At 37.0% G+C, this 19,276-nt stretch overlaps 1 protein-coding gene across 1 annotated transcript in view; it reads right to left on the bottom strand.

Annotated features, from left to right (window-relative positions):
* The window catches only part of COL14A1 (collagen type XIV alpha 1 chain), a 209,517-nt gene that overhangs the window by 50,541 nt on the left and 139,700 nt on the right, over positions 1-19,276 (bottom strand). Inside the window, exons 35-37 of the mRNA XM_032415699.1 lie at positions 13,239-13,316; positions 11,256-11,342; positions 2,707-2,760 (exon numbers count right to left, since the gene is read on the bottom strand). Of these exons, the coding sequence (XP_032271590.1) occupies positions 2,707-2,760; positions 11,256-11,342; positions 13,239-13,316 (219 nt within the window). The remainder of the gene's footprint in view (positions 1-2,706; positions 2,761-11,255; positions 11,343-13,238; positions 13,317-19,276) is intronic.

Below are 19,276 nucleotides of genomic sequence, written 5' to 3'. Positions count from 1 at the left end.
CTCATTCTGGGACTCCAGTGAAAACTAGTATAAGTTAAGACTTCCAACACCTGGATATCATGTTAAATGTAAGACTGATGAATCCATTACTTGGGACAAGCAATACAGAAGAAAAAGTGGGGACAGATTATGAGCGTAGCCAGTTAAGTTTCAGGTTCATGGGGATAACCATGTGGACATGTCCAACAGTCTGGAGATCGAGAGATGTCTGAGCTGAGATGGATTTTGGAGTAGCTAAAGATGTGTTTGTGGGTGAGGTTCTTAAGGAGACTGTTGAGAACAGAAGAAACTGATAAAGATGAGATGAAAAGCAGGTAGAAGGGAGAAAAAGAGAAGCCTGAGCAGTGTAGGAAAGGCCAAGGGGTGGGGAGGATTTCTAATAAAAAGGTGTCCAACCATATCAAATGCTGTAGAGATCTCAAGTAAGATAGGAATTAAGCCATAGCCTGTGGATTTGATAATAAGGAGGTAATCGAGGACCTTAATAAGAGCCATTTTACAGGATTCTTATAGGAACAGAAGTCATATGCAGGCTAAGTATGATTCTGGTTGTATATAAATGGAATTATATACTATGAACTTCATTGGTTCATGATTCTTTCATGTGTCAGAGTGGTATTGAGGTTCATACATTTTGTTGCATGTTTCCATAGTATGTTCCTTTTGATTGCTGAGTGGTACTCCACTGCATGGATATATAGAAAATTTTTTCACCTATTAATGAACATTTGAATCATTTCCAGTTTTTTGCTATTGTAAGTAAAGATACTATGAATATTTATGTACCAAAAAAAAAAAAAAACACTTGGAACTGAGGATGCAGAAAACAAATGAAATCTATTCTTACAAGAGACATAGTGTAGGAGGAGGGGAGATAGAGGTAGATTTAAAAAATATGATGGAAGAAACAAGCCGGTAATTGACAAATATTGGTTAATGCTTATAATCATTTAATCATATATCAATTAAATATTATTGAGGAACTGAGAATGGAGCAGAAGAGCAGAAACTATGTGGTCTCATTTTATTCTATACAGTATGAGACAAAAATGACCGAGAGCCCAGCATCATGGCTGCTTTAAGCTTCTAAATTCTTATTATCTGTTTGCTGCAATTAAAATATGGACCCACAAAATGGAAAATAATACAGCATGGGGCTTTCCATATGGAAGGTATACTTTATCTGTTCCTACACTATGGCATTGGTGGACATGTAAGGATCATCTGTCTAACAAGACATTTTCCTAAAGCCACTTCATACTTATATCTGTGATTCATTAAAATCATCATGTAAAAATAACCACCTCAGTAGTGGTCCTGTGGAAAATGATTATCAGAGGTAAGGGGTCAATGTTGGGATCATCAAACATCTTTGAGCTCCTAATAAGTCTTCATGATCAGAATCATCATCCAGTGAGAATGTTGGAAAAACAATGGGATCCTGCTGGGATCCCAATGGGAGGAGGAAGCCAGAATCTGCAGGAGCTCCTGGGACTGCCTTGAGGTGGAACTGAGGAAGACCAGTGTATTGCTGTCTGAGAAGAAGCTTTAAAATCACTGGCCTTCCTTGTAGGACCATAAGACAGAGAGCCAGGTAAGAAACATCAAGTCTATGGCTAAGATATGTGTCACAATATCAGAAAATTAAACAAAAAAGGAGATATGTCATATTTTGGGTTGGCTAGTGCCTCATTATCTTCAGTCTTCTTTCATTTACCCCCCCCAATATTAGCTCCTACCTTGCTGCACTTGCTTCCAGTTTTACAGTAAAAATTTTTGCAGTGTTCTCTTCCCCACGAAAAAATACCATGCAAATTGAGTAAGTGACCATATTGAAGCAGTAAGTCAAGACTGCAAGGGGGGTGGAGAGGAGATCATGTGGGGCAACAGGTACAAATGAAAAGGGGAGTCTAATTATAGAGAGCCTTGAATGCCACGCCAAGGAAGGTGAATTGTATTCTCAAGGCAATAGCATATGACTACAGATTTAAAAGTATGATACAACCCAGCATAACTTTAAAGAAATAAATCTGGGGGCAGATGTGAAGAATCCATCAGAAAATCAAAATCACTGGAGCCAGCAGACCAGTTAGAAGATTTGCCAAAAGCCAGATAGAAGATGGTGAGGCCTGAATTCAATTAGTGGCTGGGCTTCTGCCCATCCCTTAGGGTGCCTTTGTGCAAAGTAGGAAAACGTGTGCCTGGACACGGCTTGGCAGGGCTTGGTCGTCTCAGCTGGTGCTTTTGTGCAGCGCATGGCCTACACCAGCACACGTGGTGGCCCTGGGCAGGGAGAAAGGAAAACAGAGCTGTGTGTTTGATTATACGTAGTGGGGAGGGAGTAGGACTCTAAAACTTGAGAAATTACCTGGGAGGGAATGCTGCCTAGTTGTGATTCAGTTTTCTCCTTACTTTGTTGTAGGTCGAGAAAGAGAAGAATATACACAAAAGAATACTACCTTTGAAACTAAACCACTCAGAACACTGACATTCTATTTTTGACCTGGAAACCAACCTTTCTTTCACTAAGCTCTTAAATATTTTTATGAAAAAACAGAAGTCTTTAAAGGAAAAGACTTAGACACAACTTTCCACAAAAACATAAAGGGTTCTAGATTGCAAAGGGTAAACAGTACTGAACTTCAAAATTATATTATTGCTAATTATGAGAGAGACAGAGATACAGAGAGACAGAGAGAACATTACCTTTGGACCCTGTTCACCTCGTTGGCCCTTTGGTCCTCGGAGTCCTGGACCACCCTGGCAAACAGATGTTAAGTATTAGCACAAAGACAAGTCTTAAACAGCATATTTCATCCCTTTTCTTCAGTAATATGGATTATGTAATTCTTATTTTGAATAAAGGCCAACTTATTGTGTAATGGTGTATGTTCATTATGATCCTTTACTGGAAATCTGCCACCTAGACTCACCTCTTCCTGCTGATGATTTCATAGTTTGAGAAAGCTTTCTATGCCAAATCCTTTCAAATTAAAAAAGCTACAGTATTTTGAAATTTAGTGTGTAAAACTGTTACTATTAATGGATGCAAATAAAATACACTGCTAATCTAAAATTGTGTGTCTTATACCACAACTTTGAGATTATTCAATTAAATTATAAAAAGCATATAAAAATAGTTTTTTAATTGTGACCATATTGAAGCAGTAAGTCAAGACTGGGATTTTTATTTTAATTACACCATAAAAGGCTAATCAGTGTTACTGAAACTTCAGTTATCTGCATTTTCCCTAATACTTTTGCCTTATTAAGGCACATCTGCACAATTACTTAATATCATTTTCCTTATCTAGATATATATGTACATACATAATACATACATATGTATGTGTATATGTACTCTTGCAAACATATTCTTTGTATATATGTGCATAAATACATATGTGTATACACTGAATATTTTTCAATTGACTCACTATTTCACTTAAATCTAATCTTAAAAGCAAACATTATAACACTATAGTTAATGGAAAAATGTATTACTTATTAAGAATAGAAAGTAACCTTAAAAATACACTATAAATAATGTTATTAAATTTAGCTAGATTTTGTTCCTATTGAAGTCTGTAAGCCATGGGCTTGTTCTTTGTTAAAAAGGGAGACAAGTAAGTATTAGTGTGCACCAGATTGAGAATATCTCTTTCACCTGAGCAGAAGGATTAAAAGCTCACTGAAAATGGAATAGCTTTCTCAGTGTGTGTTTCCAATTTATTTCCTGAAAAGCATTTTGTGTACCATCAGCAGAACACTCGTATCACTTGGGTAAAGACTGGATCTGGTGACCTTTAAGGTTTCTTCCAGCTTGTTTTAACCACTTAAATTCATTCCCCTCCCCAATAACACCTGGTTGCTTATCTTCCAGACTTTAATTTTTTTTAAAGATTTTATTTATTTGAGAGAGAGAGTGAGCACAAGCAGGGGGAAGGGCAGAGGGAGAGGGACAGGCAGATTCTCCCACTGAGCAGGGAGCCCTATGTGGGCTGATCCCAGGACCCTGAGATCATGACCTGAGCCGAAGGCAGACACTTAACCCAGTGAGCCACCTGGGCGCCCCTCTTCCAGACTTTTAAAATATAATTATAAAATTGCATTATATGCGGAGTGCCCGGGTGGCTCAGTCGTTAAGCGTCTGCCTTCGACTCGGGTCATGGTCCCAGGGTCCTGGGATTGAGCCCTGCATCCGGCTCCCTGCTTGGTGGGAAGCCTGCTTCTCCCTCTCCCACTCCCCCTGCTTGTGTTCCCTCTCTTGCTGTCTCTCTCTCTCTGTCAAATAAATAAATAAAATCTTCAAAAAACTTGTTTGAAAAAGATTTTATTATATGCATATATGTACCTATAGAAACTATTACCTATAGTATTTTTTACTATTACAATGATGTATTATAAATTACATATGTGACATCACACTTCTTACATACTCCTAAGTTTTTTAACTTAATATATTTTAGAGATTCTTTTCCATGACTTAACATATGATTTAGCTTATTCTGACCGAGTTGCGTAGTTTTCCAAACCTTGAATTATATAATCGTTTGTTTAACCATTCTTTATGACTGAAAACATAGGGTTTTCTCACACATTTTTTTTTTTTTTTGCTGTTTAAACACTTCTGCCATTAACATCCTTAAACAGCCCTGAAGTACAAACTTTAATATTTAAGTGCAAATGTTAATATTTAGGATATCGACAAGTAGAATTATAAATGAAATTTGATTGGTAGGCAGATATATTGTCAAACTGTGCTCCAAAACACCTGTGCCAATTTACTCATCCACCAAGAGTTTAAGAGGGTTCCTGCTTCTCTAAACCTTAGTCACCACCTGATCTTGAAGTGGAGCAGAATTTGTCACCTCACAGTGTGCCCCTTTGGCGTAAGGATTATTTTAGTCTGATTATTTAAGAAACTGCAGACACAGGAGAAGCCCTGAAAACCAAAAACCGAGTAAAAGTTTTATAGAAGACATTTACATTGGGCGCCTGGGTGGCTCAGTCGTTAAGCGTCTGCCTTCGGCTCAGGTCGTGATCCCGGGGTCCTGGGATCGAGCCCCGCATCGGGCTCCCTGCACCGCGGGGAAGCCTGCTTCTCCCTCTCCCACTCCCCCTGCTTGTGTTCCCTCTCTCGCTATGTCTCTCTCTGTCAAATAAATAAATAAAATCTTTAAAAAAAAAAAAAGACATTTACATTTATGAGGGTTGCCTCTATTTGTAAAGGTTTCTCCTTTTGTACCAGGAAAAAAAGGATGACCCTAAATCTCTAGAAACTTACTTATGAAGAAGGCAGAGACTAGGGTCTGCATAACAGCTTCACCCTTGTTTGCTGCACCTTTCCTGGTAACCTCCCCAAACAGACTCTCCATCCCTAACACCCCCCCCTTTTTTTTTGTCTTTAGCTGAGGATGATATTTAAAGTGCTGGCTTCAGCCATGTTGGGGAGTTATTCAGTTTTCCTGGGTATGTCCCATGTAAACAGGAGGTATGTGTGTTATTAAACTCTTGATTATTTCTCTTCTGTTAATCTTTTTATTAAAGGGGTGTCTTAGCCAAGAATCCAGAAGAGTAGAGGGAAAATTATTTTTCCTCCCCCAACAATGTTGTCAAACTTTACATTTTTACCAAACTAATTGGTAAAAAATAATATTTTACTCTTATTTTAATTTTCATTTTCCTTAACACTACTTTAATGGGGCATCTTTTCATAACATTTGCCCATTTGCATTTAATCTCAATGCAAGTACCAATTTCTATATCTTACTCAGTTTTCTAATGGGTTGCATGTCTTCTTCTCTTTAATGTGTAGAAATTCCTCATATATTTGGATACCACACCTTTCACTGCTGTATGGGATGCAAATTATTTTTCCCCAGAGTGGCAGACACTGTTGGTTGGCTACCAAGCAGTCTTTCCTGACTCCCTTGTCCATTTTATTTCTCCTACTACAAAGGCTGAAAAAGACGGATTTGCTTGCCCCGCCTCCTTTGCAACCAGGAATGGGCACATTAGTCACTTTGGGCTAATGTGACCAAGAGGCCATAAGCCTATAGAAAGGAAAGTGGGAAGCTGGGACAAGCTTGGGGGACCATCCACCTCTAAATCTTTTGCTGAGCAAACAATAAATATCTAAATGTCCCGGTGGTTTACACTACTGTGTCAGTCGAATTTTCTGTTCCTTGCAGCTAGTGCAATGCATCCCAATTAATATACCATTCTGGCACAAACTCTTTAACTTTTTCTGCGCATCTTTAATGATTGGTTTTTCACTGCAGGTTTTGTTCAAATGTGACAATTTGGCTCATAACTATTCATGCCGGAGGCACCATGTCTAAAAGTCTGGAGCCTTTTATATTTGTAACTTATTTTGCACCTTATCCTTAACCTTCAACACTGAGCACATGACAAGAATTCAATACATTTTTGTGGATGTTAACTTCCACAAAATAAGAAAGAGTTAGCCTAGGCAAAGGGAATATGGTTAATTCACCCATACCTTCCTACAGCTGTTTTGTAGTTTATTGGCACAAAACACCCATGTGTAAATTCTTGAATGAGAATTTACCTATGTTAAATCATTAGCCAGGGTTTACTGCATATTGTTTTCGGATACTATTTCTTGAATAGTTTATTATACTTTAAATATTTAAAAATTTTAATAACTTTTCTCCTATTTTATATCTTTCTTTCCAAGTCAGAGCTCAACCCTTCTCTTTCACTTCTCTGCTTTTTTCTCATTACAAAGTTTGACTCTTAGGTCATATGTAAATATTTTACAACTTGTTCCAGCAGTATTGCAGATGAAAAAACTTGAAAACCCTCCAGCTAAAAAAGCTTATTAATGCTGCTTAAAATAAAACAAACATTATTATAATTAAGAACTGAATGCATAAGTACCAGGAATAAAGAATAAAGAAAAACCAGAGACACAAGCATGTGCACAGAGACTGCCCTGGGGGAGGATGGGGAAAAAGGTTCAGGATTGCTGCAAAGCTTGTATTGTATAGCCCACACAAAGCGAGGAAATGTGAACTTGAGCCTATGATAGGTGGGGGCAGGGCTGAAAATGAAATGTTTAAAGCTGAGGAACTTGAAAAGCTTCACTGTGAATCAGGTAGGGGAGAAAACAAACAAACAGTAAAAAATAGCAGGTGGATGACCAAGATGTTGCTTCCAATGTTCCAATGTAGCTATGGGAGGAGTTGGAAATGTCTTTGCTAAGAAATATTACCCAGAAGCTGATTCTCAGACATTCTAGAGATCAGAATTCATCCTGCCTGTCAGGAGCAAACAAAACTCCAAAGTCAAACATCTAAGGTGGATTTCAGTTGGTTGTCTACCCAGGAGCTTAGCAGAAGCAGGCACAGATATTCTCTGGAGGAATACAGCCCCAAACTAGCTCACAATATCCCCTGAGATAAAATTTCAATTAATACAGCTCAAATATACAGCCCCCCAAAATCGCACAGTACATATGGAAACAAGATAGCATGAGTAACATCAGCAGAAAAAAAAAAAAAATGGCAGACTCCGAAACACATACAATGCAGATATTGAAATGATCAGATAAAACAATAAACTGTACTTAAAATATTGAAAGAAAAAATAGTTTTGAAGTATTACAAAAGAAGAAAGAGTATAGAAATGCCCAGAAGTTTTGAAAAGGAACCAAATATAACTTCTAGCTGTGTTAAATATAGTCATCAAAATCAGAAATGCAATGGATAGGTTAAACAGCATATTAAACATAGCTAAATATAGAATACACTAGAAACTAAATTTGAAGAAATTACACAGAAGAAGCCTGGAGATAGAAGCAGAAATAAATTAAAAAAATTAAGAGATGTGAGAGTAAAAAAATTACATCAGTTGAATTTCAGAAAAACATAATAGAGATGATAGGAGAGAGGCAATATTCGAAGAGTTAGTGACTAAGAAAACTCCAAATTTAATGAGAAACATTGCCATCGAAACTCATGAAGTCATAAGTTTTCCAAAATGGCAGATTATCTACATCAAAACCCCACACCAGAGCATACCATAGCGAAACCTCAGATCACTAAAGACAAAGGGATCTTGCAAACAAGATCTTCCCGTTTATTAGTTTGGAAAGTTGTCTCACTGCTTTAATTAAGGCCAATATTAAAAATTTTTAAGCAAGACAGGAGGCTTATTATTCTCTTATATTAAAATCTGAGCTGATAATCGGTTCAGTGTTCTAGAGTAGCTTTACCACGTAAGGCAACGTGGAAGCTCAGTTGCTTCTATTTTATTGCTCTGCTGTGTTCTAGGACACTGCTTACCAAAGTGAACCAGTACCACATGTTCCCAGAGTAGTATGTTGAGAGGGGTGAGGATGGATAAGGAAGTTATTTTGTTTTCATTTAAGAACAACGTCTAGGTTAATTGCATATCCCTTTTCTCTCACTGGCCAGAACTTGGTCATAAGGTGATACCCACTTGTACAGATGCTAAGAAGTCAAGTGCCTAGGTGAATGGCCACGTACTGAGCTAAAACTCGGGGAATTCTACTATGAAAAGAAGCAGCGGCAATGAATGCAGGAAGTACAATCAACAATCTCTGTAACAACCATCAAAACTATCTTTTGATAATATGGGAAATAAAAGCATTTTGCGATGAACAAAAATTGGAAATTTACTATCAATAGTCTCTCATTAAAGGAACATCTTGGGGCACCTGGGAGTCATAGTTGGTTAAGTGTCCGACTCTTGGTTTCAGCTCAGGTCATGATCTTGGGGTCCTGAGATTGAGCCCCGTGGAGGGCTCCATGCTCAGCAGGGAGTCTGCTTGAGATTATCTCTCTCCCCCTCTCTCTAACCCTCCCCCTGCTTGCTTGCACTCTCTCTCTCTCTCTCATAAATAAATAAATAAATAAGTAAGTAAGTAAATAGAAGGAACATCCAAAGCGTATATTCCAGGAGAAATAAAAATGTTACCAGAAGATATTGTGAGCAAAGAAATAGCAAGTATAGAGGCAAGTTTTAACACATAGTAATTTATAACAAGTACTAATAAAATGTCTGGTTTGTGATGTTAAAAAAATACTGGATAGCAACAGTGCATAATTTATAAAAAGGATGATCCAAGAGAAATAAATTCCAAGAAAATCTATCTGTTGAAATAGGGTGAAAATCTTGATTCTTTTTAGACTTTGTCAAGCTAAATATGTTTGTTAAAATCTCTTCATTGACTACTAAAAGAACAGCTACGGAGAGTATAATTTCCAAATTAGGGGAGGGGAGAAGAAAAGAAAAACAACAAAAAGCCAAAAAGTGTAAATAAGTAGATAAAACCTCAACCAACCAAGAAAGTCACATATATACATCATGTGGGACAAATAGAAAGCAAAAAGTAAGGTGATATTTATAGGAATATTTGCCCAAAGAGGTTAATTACCACAAATAACAGAATGAATGGACTAAACTCTAAAAAAATTACAAAACCAGATTGAAAACAAAACCTAGCCATATACTATTTAAACAGAACTCATCTCAAACTTAAAGACAACAGAAAGGCTGAAACTAGAAGGATGAAGAAAATGGGCATTAAGGAGGGCAGGTGATGTGATGAGCACTGGTTGTTATATGCAACTGATGAATTATTGAACTCTACATCTGAAACTAATGATGTACTATATGTTCGCTAATTGAATTCAAATAAAAAATATATACATATACCCGGAAAATAACCCAAAAGAGAAATGATGATATTGCAAGTCACTAGCAAGATGATTGTTCTCAATTTTTTGTACACTGTAACACAATCTCAGGATATACAAAGCAGAATTACAAACAAAATTTGACAGATTGAAATTGAAGTAGAAGATTTTAAACATCTATCTCAGCAATTGAAAGATAAAGAATTAATGCAGATAAAGAAGATTCTAACAACATAATTTACAGTTTGATTTACTGGATATTTATATTTAGAACTCTTAACTGACTGAGCCACCCAGGCACCCCAATATTTAGAACTCTTAACTCCACAATTAGAAAACACACATTCTTCTAAAGCATACATGGAACAGCAATAAAACTTGACAAAAGGCCACAAAGCAAATGTCAAAGAATCAACAAATGTCTAAAAATTGGTACTATGGAGACTATCTTCCATAAAAAAGTGCAATAAAATTAATACAACAAAAAAAATTGCACATATGATCGGAAATTTAAAAAGACACTTCTAAGTGAACTGTGGCTAAAAAGAAGGAATAAAGACAAACATAAAAAATGATAGCTCACAGAAATATTAAATTTAACTACATTGGATTTAAAATTTCTAGACAATAAAAAGTCCCATAAACAATAAAGAAGCCACAGACCAGGAAATGATATTTGCAAACCATATCATTAATAAAGGATTAGTTTCCAGAATACATAAAACCACTTAGAAACTAATAAGTAAAAAATCTGCACAACAAAATCCCAGAAAAGTTTATAAACAGGTATTTATATAGAAAGGAATTTAAATGACTCAGAGACAAATGAAAAATTGCTCCATCTTACCAACACAAAGGGAGTCTTATTTAAAATAACAACCACAGGGGCGCAGGGTGGCTCAGTCGGTTGACTCTTGGTTTCAGCTCAGCTCATGATCTCAGGGTCTTGAGATCAAGCCCCAAGTTGGGCTCCATGCTGGGCGTGGAGTCTGCTTGAAATTCCCTCTCCCTCTGCCTCTTCCCCCATTTGTGCTCTCTCTCTCTCAAATAAATAAATAAAATCTTTTTTTTTTTTTTTAAAGAAGTCTATACAGCCTTGTGGCTAAAAGCTTAGATTTTATTTTTTTAAGATTTTTATTTGTTTATTTTTGAGAGAGAGAGAGAGCATGGAGGGGAGGGGCAGAGGGAGAGAGAGAATCTCAAGCAGACTCCTGATGTAAGGCTCAATCTCCCGACACCGTGAGATCATGACCTGAGAGCCAGAGAGCACAAGTGGGGGGTGGCGGGTATAGGGAAAGGGAGAAGCAGATTCCCCACTGAGCAAGGGGCCCAACGTGGGGCTCGATCCCAGGACCCTGGGATCATGACCTGAGCCAAAAGCCGACGCTTAACTGACTGAGCCACCCAGGCGCCCCTCTTTAGGCAAGTTTCTTAACATCTCTGTGCTTTGGTTTGCTCATAGGATTAAGTACGTGTTTAGCACAGTGGCAAGCACATATTAGACACACAAGTGATAGCTATGAATATTATTAAAGAACATTTAAGTCTGAATGAGGCAAGACTTACTGGTGGGCCTGCTGGTCCCAGAGTCCCGGTATTGACTTCAGAACAGGAGCAGGAATGTGGTAGCTCTGGGCAAGTCTCCTCATCCCTCTGAAGGGAGAAAAAAAAAATAGCATAACTGTTAACAGGACAACCTATACAAATAGCTTTATGGACTCAAAGAAAACACTTTAAGACACTTAAAAAAAAAACTTTCAAGTGAACATTGGTGTGGAAAGGCAAAGAATATTCTCTCCTGCCCACAAAATATTTTCCTTAAAGAAAAATGAATGAGTGTCTAGTGAGTCATTGATAATCATCATTACCAAAGGATGTTGATAAAATGAGCTTGGGGATGCAGGTGAAGAAAGGAAGGCAGAAGTGGGTATAAAAGATTCTGGTTACTATTTCATTCAGTTTGAGTAGGAGTACTCTATGAACTAAAGGTCTTGAACACTTTCTTATTTCTATTTCAAAGGATTAAAAAAAACATGTTGGAATAGTCGATCAGAACAACTGCATCTACACTAAAACACATAAAACAAAATAAAAACAGTGCTTAAACGCATCATCAAGTCCCTGTAACAACTTTCCTTATGACTCACGCTCTGTGGTTGAACATAAGGAAACACCAACAGCATCCATCTAAAGCTTTGGGATAGGAGCTCATTTTTCTTCTCTTGCACAATTTCGTTGCCACATGACATTACAAGATAGATTATGAACATCAGTCTAACATCTCTGGATGAGTAACTGGGGTATGAAGACAGAGCACCTGCTAACAGCTATCACGCAATTTGTGGCTATCCCATTTGAAGTACCGGCCAAAAAGAAGTCTGCACCGGGATAAGAAACTGCAGACCTTCACAGGGTTCACCAGTCCCGTTGGACAGGGAGAAAATAAGCTTCACTTTTTAAGAATCAGGGGAAAAGTAAAGCTGGAACTGAATAGAGCACGGATGATAATTAAATGATCAAGTGGAAAATAATCTCGGTCTCTGAAACGTTCACAACGGAAACCCAGGAAATGTTGAGCAGAGGGCCCATGTATACTATATACACTTTTCTCTAAATGTTGGACAACAGTCAAAGCTTTCAGCTCATTATAGGAACCCCCCCTGCTTGGGTTATACTTGGTAGTAATAATGATGAAAAGATTGATTTTCTGTAACATCACACAGGTTACACAGATTATGACTACGATTTCAGAACTGTGTCCCATGATGCCTTGGGGCACCTTAGCAAACTTACAGGGGCACCATGAACATTTTAAAACCTCAAGAGAATTAGCAATATTCGGCACCCATTGGACTTCTTATGAACCACTAGCTCAAGGTAGATCATGATCTTAACATTAGATATTGAAATACTTTTCTGATGATGTCATATACTTGCAAATCTGGGGTTCTGGCAGTTGCTGTGATGGAAAACAACTACCATGGAAAAAATCAATGTGGAAAAAGAAGTGAGGTGGCAACGTCCAATCAGATTCCAACGTATGAAAAATTGGGAACTCCTGACAGGCTCATCCATCCCATTCCTAAGTTATTCTGGTTATTTAGGAATAAAATAACAATCCCATTTTCTTCTTTCAATTCATGTGTATTATTTTTTCATATGGCTACTGAGTTCTTAGAGCATAAACACTTAAGATTTTTGGACCTAATGGATTCATATATGGAATTGTTTGGCATTTTTTTGGCTTAGTGGTACCATGAAAAAAATTATTGCAACACCAAAGGTTTCCTGAACCAGGAAGTTTGAGAACCTCTGGACTCCGTGTAGATGGCACCCCCTGGAGGTGTGCAACTCCCGCCACGCATGTCAGTGTGTCCTGCTGATGTCAGACACGCCTCCTTCTTAACCTCTTCTGATTTTCATTATCATCACAATGAATTGCCTTGTTATGAGTTTTATGAACTAGCATTTAATTTTCAGAGAAAATCAAATACAACTTTAGAACATTTCAATAAAGAACAGACCTACCAATAAAAGAAGAATTCTTACCAGGCCTGGAAGTTCACAGCATTTGTCTCTATTGGCCCATGATGTGGAACAGATAATATCAAACATCTGTAACTGGAACTGCAATTTAAAACAAAATTGTCATTCAATAAAAAATAGGTACACTCCGTCTATAATTATGATTTCATATCCTGTATCACGTAATAGAACTGATACATTTGTAACATAACTTTACAGTAAATAAAGTCATTCTAACAACATCAAATTGATTTTGTTCCTCAGACACACAGTGATTTAAGATTTTGTCTATAGTTACTCCATCCAACCTCTGAACTCCCGTATTTATCACAACTTCTCATCTCTGCCTGAAGGATCTTAGCACCCCTGTTGAAACTCGCCCCGTTCTGCCCTCATGGTCATGACCAGGCCTCTGCCACCCCACAACACCCCACGTAGCTCTTTCCTGGCACGTCTCCCACCATACAGTGTGATTATTTATATTAACTCCTCCTTAGACTGTGAGCTCTTCAAGGGACAGAGAACCACTTCTTCATCTTTGTGTCCCCATCGTATGTGGGAGGGAGTAGGGATTCATGAAACCTTGTCAAATTAATTCTGACTTCAATTGCTTATGCATACATTCAACAAATTTTTCTTTAGTGTGTAATGCAAGCCAGATACTACATCAAACTTTAGAATATGAAAATGAACAAAACCAAAATCCTGCCCTCAGAGATCTTACTGGGAGCGAAAGGTAGGCACGTGAATGCTGTTTACAACATTGTAAGTGTTGTGACAAATTCACAAATAGTATTGTGAGAATCTGTGCTGATGTATTTTTATTTAAGCCATTGATCATGCCATAAATATTAGTCTTGTTCTACTCATGTATGTTGGCAAAACCCAGTGTACATTTTGAAATATACAGGAACATCATTATAATATTATTAAGGGCTGACATTAGCTTCATGACCCAACCAATCCTAATATTATGTTTCTTCTGATATTATTTTTGAGTATTACAAGTGTCACCGATTACAGAGCTAGGAGAAGGATGGAATCTTTTCATTTTAAATCTACAAACTTCCTTTAGCAAGTGGTGTTTTCAGCAAGTGCTAGAACCTTTCTTGGTGCCTTATTTTGTCCCCCAAATACTACTCATCCCTGTCAGGGGTCCCGTAGATGAAAATGAGAATACCTAAGTAGAAAGTACTACAAAATAGTTACTCACAATGCATGCAGCATAACAGAAGAGCCTGCTCTATCTGACAGTAAAGAGAATAAAATCAAGCTTTCTCTTGTAATATGTAAGAACTGTGCTTTGCTGCAAATATGCTTTCCCAAGTGAGGTTTGCAAGATGAGTAAAGTAAAGCTTAAATTTTGAAAGCAGATCCATGAATTAAGGCATCGTGTTTTTTCTGTTGGCTTTTTTCTATATACAACTATTGAGTTGTTTGAAGAAATATGTGCATGGCTCGCCTCTCTTTTTTCTCCAGATTAAAGAAAAAAGTTCCCAATAGGTAGGATATCGGAGTCTGTGGAGGGCAAACATACAACAAAATAAAATTAAAAAATTCAGGTTTTAAGGTTTTTGGACCAAGAAAAAATAGGTTTTTCAAATTAAAACATTTTTAAGGAATGTGGATGCTGATTTTTATGAACGATAGCAACAGAAGCATTTCAAGGACCATAGGGGTGAGAAAGCTATGGAGCTAGACTGCCTGGGTGTAAGCCTTGAATCCTCCTCTCACAAACTAAGTCATTTTGAACAAATTATGTAATGTGTTCAAGTCCAAGTTTTCATCTGTAAAATCAATATAATAATAGTGGCTCTTTAATAATAGCTATTCATTAGTGTAATAATAGTAGGTATAACAGTAAAATGAGTTAATGTAGGGAAATATGTATAACAGTGCCTAGAATATAGTTATTATAAATAATAAGTATTATTATTTAAAGATTTTATTTATTTATTTATTTATTTGAGTGAGAATGAGCAGGGGGAGGAGCAGAGGGAGAAGGACAAGCAGACTCCATGCTGAGTGCAGAACCCAATGCGGGGCTCAATCTCACGACCCTGAGATCATAACCTGAGCCACATGAGGTCATGCTTAATCAGCTGAGCCACACAGGTGCCCCTAAATATTATTTTAATGGAGCATGTACAGCCCTTTCATTATTGAATTCTTTAAGGTGCAGAAGAATATAATACAAAGGCCAAAAGAGTAGAATCTAAATAAAAGTAATGCATACTGGGGCGCCTGGGTGGCTCAGTTGGTTAAGCCACTGCCTTCGGCTCAGGTCATGATCCTGGAGTCCCCGGATCGAGTCCCGCATCAGGCTCCCTGCTCAGCGGGGAGCCTGCTTCTCCCTCTGACCCTCCCCCCTCTCATGCTCTCTTCTCTCTGTCTCATTCTCTCTCTCAAATAAATAAATAAAATCTTAAAAAAAAAAAAAAAGTAATGCATACTGAGGGCAGATATATAACAGTAGTTTGTTTCCACAATAATCGTATCTGCTTAATACTTTGGTTGAGAAAAATCTAAGCAAATAATGGCAACAATAGCAGTGGGCATTTGTTGAAAAACTACAATGTGCCAGGCACTATCTTAAGGACTTTGCTCGTATCATACAATCTTTAGATCACCACTATGAGGTATATATAATAAGTAATGCCAACCCCATTCTGCAGATTGGGACCTGGGAACAAAGAACCTAAGAAATGTAAGCACATGTTGAAATTGGAGGTCTGGTTGGGATTTGAATAGCATGTTTCATTTTCTTGTAGTTCATTTTGCAGTGAAAGGATCTTTGGTCTAATGTTTAAAATGCGGATACCCCAGCCTAACTAACTTTACGATGCCATTTGTCTGGGGCATTTATTAAATGGGGCCCATTATGACAGTATTAGATAGATCCAGTTCAATCTAAGTCATTCATCCATTAAGAAATTCCCCATTTCTGAATAGACCCCTCAGTGTGAAAGCATTTTATTGAATGGAAAGATGTATGTAAAGGAAAGGACTTTCATTAGCCCCAGTAAGGACCAGGCTTTCTTGAAGTTTTTCAAATAAACATTTACCACCTAATCGCCTAAAACACTATGAGGTCTACATACACACCTTTGGCTAAACTTATGTCCCATTGAGTTATTGGGATCCTTATGAGTTCATCTTATTTATTCAAGGGGCTGAATGCCTACTAAGTGCTGAATGAAGTCAATACTATCATTTGAGGAATGCTTGTGGGTTGCCTTTTCTTTTTCAAGTTTGATGAAGTCAGCAGCCTTTTGTGTTTGTGTGTGTGAATACAACAAATTTATTCATAATTGTATTGCATTCGTAATAGCTTAGATTCCTCAGCCATTATTTAGGGACTTCTTTCCAAGGCACATTTCCGGGGCTTGATTAAAAAAACCCTCTGGCTTTTATTCCAAAGGCAATGACATACATATTGGTAGAGAAATTATGTAGGAAACAGTACAGACATGTCAAAGGATTTTATATTTGAGTGTCTGAAAATGCAAGACAATGCAGTTCAAAATGAGCAAGAGTCAGACTCTTTTTACTTTTCGTAACTTCTTTCCTTTCTAACTGAACATTATAAAAAATCCATGTGCGAAAGAGAGCGAGAGGAAAGGGATGCATGAGCTCCTACTTTCACCTTTTATAATACCTTCCAAGGGAATGCTTAGCCAATTACAAAGGCTCGTTTTTCATTACTGGACCTTTTGCTCTGAGTGTAACACAAAAGGCAAGTCATTTGGGGTCAAATGTTAGCATGAAAATAAGATTAAAATATTTCTCATCCGTTGAGTCACTGTGATCTGTGAATGAGAATAAAAATGTAGCCTGGCTCAACTTTCCACTCATTACCACATTTTATCCTCTGATTTTTCTCCAGCATAGCATAACTAAGCTTGTAATTTGAAGTCAAGCTATACCTAAAATTATACAAATATTTAGAGAGATTTACATGGCACAGGAATACTGGAGAAAGAGCACGGAGGACGTTGGCCACCTTCTGCTTTAATTTGGTGTTTAACTTTTATTGACCCCATCTCAAAGCTAAGATTTATTAAGCATCTACTCCTTCCCAGCTATTTAACATGGTGTTTTTACTTGCTTTCAATTTATTGAATTTAAGGGAAACCATAATGGCACTAATTCAATGAAGAGATGAAAATTAACAGCCATTGTACCTATTGGTAGTCATTAAAATGTTTAGGTGTAGGCATACTTTGTGGGGGAACATTTTGATTGCATTTACTTTCAAGGTCAGAACTGAAATAATGGTGTCTCTGAACATGTCAGGGAACAGACAGGGCATACACACAGACCAAACTCCCTCCTCTGCTTTAAGTTCCTTAATGATCAGCCTGACCCAGTGGAAGAGAGCTTAGCATGGTAAGCAGGTATCTCTGTGCAAGTCAGATACAGTCTCATATCTTATTTTCCTCACTTTTTGAAAGGGGATCCCTCTCTAACTTCTTCAAGTCTCAGTTTCTGAATCTATAAAGTATGGATAATATGTGTCTCTTCCTGTGGTTATTGGAAGATTAAACAAGATAATCTCAGAAAAGCACACACTGCCTGGTCCATCGCAGGCATGCAATAAATATTAGCTACTATTATCATTTTAAGGATTAAAGTATATAATCATAGGAAAACATGATTATTTTCTTACAGTTTTAAAAACACTTGTTTCTATAGCATCATTGACTAGTCTACTGTTGATTCCTACATAAAAGCTTTAACTCAGTAAGTCATGTTATAAAAAAACTCTGTAACATAACTTGTATTTGTCTTTATTTACATAGCAGAGGACTAAACAAAAGTCAGTTGGATAATCATAAAAGTGTTAGATCTGAAATGGGAAAGAAAGACACTAAGAACGTGATCACACGCCAGAAGCTCAAAATATTTCTAAGATCATCTCTGGCAGCATTATAATTTCATCAGGTATCAGAAAAGGTAGATGAAAATTCTTAGGAGAGAGAAGAACAGAAAGGAGAAACACAGTTGTTAAGTTTCTTCCCATGTGTGTTTTGACGGCTAAATTAAGCCAATTTATTGGCTTAGTCCCACTAGGGACTCTTCGCTATCTATAACATCTCGCATTACTGAACACAAGCTGTTTTTATTACAAATGTGAGCAACTTTGATATAGTAGTTACTGTATCCCTAAATCCATTAATCTCTCCTCCACTCAACTTTGGTTTAAAAAGAATCTATTTTCTTTAAGGACTGAATATTTAGAGTTTTCCCATCATCTGGCATTTTTTGAACCACTGCTGAATTTGCCAGGGAATGCTGACCTATAAACTACTAATCACTCTTATATGATAATTACTCCTGGAATAATCCAAAACTTACACATTACATGTCCCCTTTTGCTCGGTATTGGGGTACAGATGTAAATCAAGATTATGTTGCCAGTTTGTGACTTCTAAATTGAAAACTGAAGACTTGAAGCTTCTCTCTTGCTTTGGACTCAAACAGTTAATAACCCAAAAGAGCAAGTAAGTTTCCAATCACATTCTTGAGATCTAATCTAATATTATCCACTTCAACGTAATCAAATTCTTCAATAAGTGGGCAGACTGAAAATCTATTTAGCAATCCTTTGTAGACTTCTAGATTCTAACAAAAGCCACAACTTTGTTCTTAGTAGCCTTACAAAGAACTCTTTAATTATTGACTTCTATAAATTCCCCTTTGTCTACTACAGGCTGGAAGTTACCACAGAGAGTGCTCTGTTTAATTGCTTTTCTTTCATGCCCCAAAGTAAAGATTTATTACCGGTAGACTTAAAGCCTACAGGCACTTTTGCTTTCAGAAATAAATTCCACGATATTTAATTGGTCATATATTTGGAGTACCATTATTACATAGGTTATACTTTGAAATATAATTAATATAATTGTAATTATAAAACTGTAATTTTAAAATACAAATTATAATTAGGTAAAGGTAAGATATATATATATATAACTTGTCTATTATCAATACCACCTATGGAATACAATATATACAAAACAACGTTTTAAGAAAAAACACGACAAAATTCAAATAGATGA

Source organism: Phoca vitulina, unplaced genomic scaffold, assembly GCF_004348235.1.
Source record: "Phoca vitulina isolate PV1807 unplaced genomic scaffold, GSC_HSeal_1.0 scaffold18, whole genome shotgun sequence".
NCBI classification, from domain to species: Eukaryota; Metazoa; Chordata; class Mammalia; order Carnivora; family Phocidae; genus Phoca; species Phoca vitulina.
The sequence above is the reverse complement of the archived record's forward strand: the minus strand, read 5'-3'. Positions and strand labels throughout refer to the sequence as shown.